The sequence below is a fragment of the Bidens hawaiensis genome, unplaced genomic scaffold (genome assembly GCF_021521415.1).
Source record: "Bidens hawaiensis isolate Kalapana, Puna unplaced genomic scaffold, B.hawaiensis_p1.1 tig00022174_1, whole genome shotgun sequence".
Classification (NCBI taxonomy): domain Eukaryota; kingdom Viridiplantae; phylum Streptophyta; class Magnoliopsida; order Asterales; family Asteraceae; genus Bidens; species Bidens hawaiensis.
Window position 1 is genome coordinate 304,470 of NW_027493441.1, and position 6,364 is coordinate 310,833.

A 6,364-nucleotide genomic window follows, 5' to 3' on the forward strand; every position below is an offset into this window, starting at 1 on the left:
CTTATTTTTTTTGTAACATGTTTGTTCTAAACCATGATAGTTTGTCATTATCGAGTGGTGTCTTGTCCACGATTTTATGTTAACATCCCACCTCTTCGTTTCAGAACTAATAATATGTTGAGAATGTACACGATATACCCTTTTTGGAAATCATTTCACTAAACATCGTTGGTTACATAAACGTCTTGAAAAGCCACATAGTTATCTGTATAAATGCATTATTTGTGTGGCTCTCATGATTATTAACACAGTTATCCTAATTGATTTACTAGATAGAACCATTTTTATTTTTTTTCAGAAACATGACTCCTGGCACGATGTCGCCCTCTCGATCGGTGTTAGTTGTTCTCTTCATGACAGTGGTCAGGATCATTCTCGTGGCGTATTCTTCCAAAGACAAGAAAAAATAGAAGAGTTATTGCTTCTTTTAATATGCCTTTTTTTTCTTCAGAATTAGTATGTTTAGTACCAAAGTCAAATGTTTGTCTTACCGAAGTTACCTCCAATGGGATTGAGTCCGTATCGTCACCAATAACTCCGCTTGCACCGCCATCGTTTGTTTCTTTCTTTAGAATTTACATGTATGCCTATGCACTGGATATACGCACCTTCAAGTAGTTTGTGATCATTGCATGTATGTGTGTAGTATTGATCTCCCCTTGTATGTTGAGTGACACCCGATTGCTTTTAGGGCCACGAACTTGAACCTTAAGTTCGGGTTCCACGTCTGTCTTTCACAGGAATAGTATATAATAACATTGCAGTATACATTAGGTTAAAATAAAAGTACTAAATGTTAGTGATGGAGTAGTCTTAATTAGGTTAGAGATAGATTGTTCGTCCATCATCACACATTAGTGAATAACAATTAGTAAACTAATGCCTAGGTGGCGGAATGGTTTTCTTTGGGGTAGTACTTCGAAAAGGGTTATTGAAACGTATTATAAAGGATTTTCTTTGGGGCGGTGCTTGGGAAAAACGAAATATACACTGGGTTTGTTGAGAAAGGGTGATTTAGCCTCGAACGTTCAAAATATTGCTCGGTTCATGACAAAACATAAAACATACGATTGCTCGTCTCTGGCTAAACGGAGGGAACTTGTCATGGACAAGGGAACCTTCAACGACGGGAAGGTGCAAGAGTGGCAGCATCACAATCCCAGATTTAAATGGGTGCCACTAAAGTGAACAAACCTCTTTGGATGGAAGGCCGAGATGGGTAAGCTAGCAACTACGGATGATTAGTTATGCAAACAAAGGGTCCTTAAAGAGAAAGAATGGTGCCCGCTATGCGAGGAGTCGTTGGAGTAGGTGTGCCATATTTTACTATCATGTTACGTGGCCTTGGTCATATGCCAGTTCGTGAGTAGTTGGTGCAATATTCCACCGGTCTTCCCATTCGAGGTGAAGGATCTTTTGAAGATACATCTCAATATAGAGGTACACGAATGCAAACAAAGAGACTATTCGCACGGCATATTGGGTCTTATGGAAGGTGATAAACTTAATAATATTCAAGAAAACGTGGGTGACTATCGATGGAATCATGCATGGAAGACCTTAAACGGCTCATGTTTCTATAGATGGAATTCGCACCGTATTCCTCCCATCTTGTCCCTCCCCAAACTAGATCTCACCTTTCTTGAAATTTGAATGCCCGGATTCGAGGACTTTCGCAACTCCAAGTCCCTCTATAGGCTGCAAGATAACAATCATGGGTTCTTGAGAACAAATAAAAAGCTTTAGATTCGAATGACACACAAGGTGTTGTGTTCCATTAGTAAATAAACCTAACGAACACGGACGAGGTCTATTTGTTTAACTTTGACCGCACGACACAAACGATCACAAATACTTAAACAAACAAGTTGTTTTGCCCGTGTTGCTTTATTAGGGAAATAAAAATGTTCCTATTCATTTATGTTAATTCGTTAATAGTCTAAAATCTAAATGGCCATTGAACACAAACTACCATAAATGACCACAACCAAAACATGAATACCCAAATTCAACTTATCTTGATGGGCTTGAATGGGCTACTATAGTGCAAATTGAAAATTAATTGTTCTTTTGGGTTATAGCAAACGGGTTAAACAAAGGATTTACTTTAGAAAATTAGCTTTAAACTAATATTAAGAACAAATTAATTTGAGTGGAAATTTAAACTACGGGGTGTAAACAAGCCGAGTAGAGCCCACGCTCGCCTCGACTCGAACTCGGTTCGTGAATTGTTCAAGTTCGAGGACGACTCTTTTTAAGCTCTATTTTAATGGTCAAGCTGAGCTCGGGCTCGACTCCATTTACTATATATTAATTTCATTATTTATATTTATAGTTATGTTTTGTACATAGAAATAGTTTCATATAAATATTATAAAAATATATATTAAATAAATTATTATATAATTATAAATTTTGTGTATGGCATAATATAATTTTTCTCATAATTTTTCATATAATAATAGTATTATAAAAATATATACTAAATAAAAGTTATATAAATAACTGGCTAAAGTTCTCGACAAGTGAAGGTCGTGAGCTCGTTTGTTAAAGAGGCTTGTTTTTATGCTCGAGCATTAAGCTCATTCTCTAGCTCGTTTAATTCTAACCAAAAACCAAAACCCAAATAGTCTAATAAACTAACAATTGATGAATTAAGATGAAGTTTACCGATCGAACCATGAGTGAAGGAGTAGAGGTAACTTATCTAATAAACAATCATTTTAATATTCGGTTTTTCAATATTCAAGATAATTATTAAAACAAAAATATATATTATAATGAATTTAAAATGTTCGCGTCGATCCGAACCGAGCGGACATTTGCTCGTTGCTTGGCTCGTTTACTAGCCAAACCAAACAGAGTGGCTCATTTACAATCGAGCGAAAAACAAGCAAGCATTTTCCGAGCAAATTCCAAACGAGCAGTGAGCAAGTTCAAGCAACAAGCGGTTTAAAAAGCCGCACTCATTTATCAATATTTAACCCGCATTAAGGCATATAAAATGCCCCTCAGTTGTAATAAAACTGTAAACCGATAAATGGTTACATGATTTTTTTTCTCTGACACAAACTGCATTTTCAGACTTGTCAACAATCAACTACATTTATGGGCCAAAGATTACCAGACTTCACATTCTTACTGCCTTTGTAAATCATAAATCCAACCACATACATATCAAATTTTAGTAACAGTTCTAATACATGACTGCTTAGTTACTTGCCATGAGTATGGTCATTGAACCAGCATTACATTAATTTCAAAATCCAGTCATCAGTAATCCCCAAAACACATGATATTCAACATAACAACAGCATATGATGCCTGCTCTGACTTAGAACTCTATAACCCGCATCTCAAACATCCCCTCCTTTCTCTTTGGGGACCACCAAGCCACCACTTGCCCGGACTCAGGGTCCGTAACCGAGTAATTAAAGCTAAATATTGTATCCTCTACACTTGGACTCGCTGAATCAAATGCAACCTTTGAATTTACCCTAAAAACAAGTGGTCCAACAATCTGCAAATATAAATGTCAACAACGTCTTAGATGTTTATATTCATATGAACTTTGACCTCAAAAGTCCAAGAGGAGGCATTTTGCAAAACTCTATAACCCATGAAAACATCATCATCATAGCATACAACTTTTATAACGGTTACTTACCGAATTTTTAAACCAAAAGTTAACCCATTGACCAAAAAAGTAAAAATAAAGATAATTTAGTTTCGGGTTAAAGGTAGCACCTGCTGCTGTAGATTCAGATTTAGCCGGGGCAAAAACGAAGAAGAATTTATACTGTTTGCAGACCAGTTGACTAGAGCTGAAGCAATGTCGAAACGCGAATCAACACGTGCATCAAACTTCGTAAAATCTCCATAAGTTTTTCGAAACTCGCCGTGTTGAAACTCAAAAGAAACAGAACCGAACAGCTCCGCACCAAACGGGTCTCTTTTCTCGCTTAACCATGCTTCCAAAGTACAACCTAACATTGAACATTGAAATGCATTTATACAAACAGTAAAAAAGCAGCAAAATCTCACATAAGGAAGTTATTAAATCACGAAGTTTACCAAAGATTCCGGACACGGTGACATGAGGTGTCTTTGCGGATGCATTGTAAGCCCTCCAATGGCCAAACTCAAGCTCACCCGTTTGGGTTTCACCTGTTTCTGTTTCTGCTTCGGATTCGGTCTCGGTTTCACCCGTTTCAGTTTTAATAACTAAATTCTGTTTTCTAACGGGTTTGGTCCAAATATTTTTGCATTGCTCATAAGAAAAGGCGGTTTTAGCACATAAGCCTGGAAGCAAAGACGTTGGAAGGTGACTTATATTGTGACCAACTGCCTTGGCAGAACCGACGTTCCAATGAACGCAGCCGCGACCCCTCAAACCCGATTCGGAGAGAAGAGACAAGCAATCCAAAGAAATCGAGCCCGGCAGCTCCCAATAATGACAATTACGATCAATAAAAACCTCTCGAAATGCTGCCTCGAGCGTATATAAAGATCTGAAGGCTGAAGTATGAATAAAAAAGAAATAGTATTAATTAATTCGTTTTGGTTTTAGTTTTGGTTAAGCGATTAACTAAGTGAACATGATTCGTTTTGGTTTTGCACTTGACCCCCTCCCAAAATAGACAAACGAAGTGTAGATATCGATTAATTATAATTCTTCTAACTAACTAACTAACAGTAGTATGTTTGTATAATAAATAAACAGAATTAAACTTACAGAATAATAGCACACTCCCTTGATTCGCGTACCGCTGCTCGCATCATCATACTCAATATTTCCCCAAGCCGAAAGGGACTGTCCGAAATTCGCATAGGTAGAAACGCCAGCCGAATAGCATGAGGTGTCAAATAAGCGAGTGGCGGTGCCGTCGCACTCTGGTAAGTGTTGAAGCGGGGCTTAAAGCTCCAGCTCCAACTTGGGTTATGAGCCTAATTGGGCGAAAAAGGGCATCTAAGCCGACATGCCTGCACACGAAAAAACAAAACAAGCAGAGCCCTAGATGAGTGATACAAAGAAAGAATATTAATACTAGCACATAAACATACATACCAGGCACTCAAAGGCTGATATAGCACATGAGTTTGAAGAGTCAGGTGATGAAAGTGGAGCAAGAGAAGGAATAACGCCCCAACGAGGAGACATTGGCCCCAAAAGAGACAACTGTTTCAACCGGAGCATTTTGCTGGCTAATGATCCGGCCATTGGCGATGGTGCTAAAGCTTTTTGAAGTCGATATGTTGAGGTCAAAGAAGGAGGCGTCCATGGATGTTCTCAGATTCGCCATTTGTGATTTGTGTTTTGAGTTTGAGTTTGAGTTTGAGTGAGTGAATGAATACAAGCCCTAGATTTTATCTTCTCTTCTTTCTTCTACCCACCCACTGTTGGGTTATGAAGGCCTTTGGGCCGGTTTTATTAGGAGGCCCAGTTTTGGTTCCTAATTATGTTTAACCCTAATATTGTTTATTATATATATCCCATCATGTAATTGTAATCTTTGTTCTGAGCTAATAAGAAAACCTAGTTGCAGCCCGTGGACGTAGGTCCCCTCGCGGGGACCGAACCACGTTAAATTCTTGTGTCGTTTATATTTTCGTTTATGCGTGTTTATCGTTGTGCATGTGTGTGCTGTTTCGCTTCCGCGCGCCGCTTTGTTCCTAACAAGTGGCATCAGAGCTTTGGCTTGTTGGACACACGGTTCGTTGCGCTGGTAACGATTTCGCAGAAGGTTTTGGTTCGAATCTGTTTTTTGGTGATTAGGGTTGGGTAGGTCCGTCACCGTGAATAACTCTTGGAGATCGCAGGGTTAATTTCTGGTTCGTGTTCATCAGTGATCGACAGTCAAGATTGGTGGCTGTCAGGCTGAGTTAGGGTTTGACTATTTATTATCAACCGTAAATTAGGGAACCGGGTTTTGTGAAGACCATTTAGGTTCGGGTTCAGATTTGTTTGCAAGAGATTAGTCTGAGGTAACTTTATATAGTTTATTTACAGTTAGTTGATTTATCGGTTATTGCAAGAGCAAATCGGTTTATTTGGCAGTGTTCTGTTGAACAATCGTCAAGTTTAGGCCCGTGCCCTTGTTGTGTCTGTTCACTGTTTTCGATTTGTTCTCGTTTGTTATTGTTATAACTGAAGACGAGGTGGTTATGATCGGAATGTTGACGGTTATGGATTTTGGTTGATTGGTTTGTCATGTGAACTTGGATATAGTACTGGTGATGGATAAACTTGGAGAAAATGGAACCAGCGGGTGTGCTGGTGATGGCATAAGTGAAAAAAAAAATGAGGTTAGTGGCAAGTCATGTAAACTATTGCTCGTTTGGATGATCTTTCGGTTAGGGTTTG

General features: G+C 38.6%; 1 protein-coding gene across 1 annotated transcript; it reads right to left on the minus strand.

Moving 5' to 3' along the window:
- Window positions 1-3,154: 3,154 nt before the first annotated feature.
- On the minus strand, window positions 3,155-5,221 carry LOC143564902 (protein TRIGALACTOSYLDIACYLGLYCEROL 4, chloroplastic-like). The gene is made up of 5 exons (XM_077052040.1): window positions 5,069-5,221; window positions 4,980-4,983; window positions 4,075-4,518; window positions 3,748-3,986; window positions 3,155-3,520 (listed from the first exon to the last, which is right to left on the minus strand). The coding sequence occupies exons 1-5, from the start codon at window positions 5,219-5,221 to the stop codon at window positions 3,335-3,337; spliced, it is 1,026 nt and encodes a 341-aa protein (XP_076908155.1). The 3' UTR covers window positions 3,155-3,334.
- Between the last annotated feature and the right edge of the window lie 1,143 nt (window positions 5,222-6,364).

Bases quoted from the DNA above. Each gene is read 5' to 3' on its own strand.
- LOC143564902 (XM_077052040.1), bottom strand. From the start codon at position 5,221: ATGGCCGGATCATTAGCCAGCAAAATGCTCCGGTTGAAACAGTTGTCT. The intron at 3,987-4,074 runs GTAAACTTCGTG...GTTCAATGTTAG, and splicing joins CACCGTGTCCGGAATCTTTG to GTTGTACTTTGGAAGCATGG. The intron at 3,521-3,747 runs GTGCTACCTTTA...TTATATTTGCAG, and splicing joins ATCTGAATCTACAGCAGCAG to ATTGTTGGACCACTTGTTTT.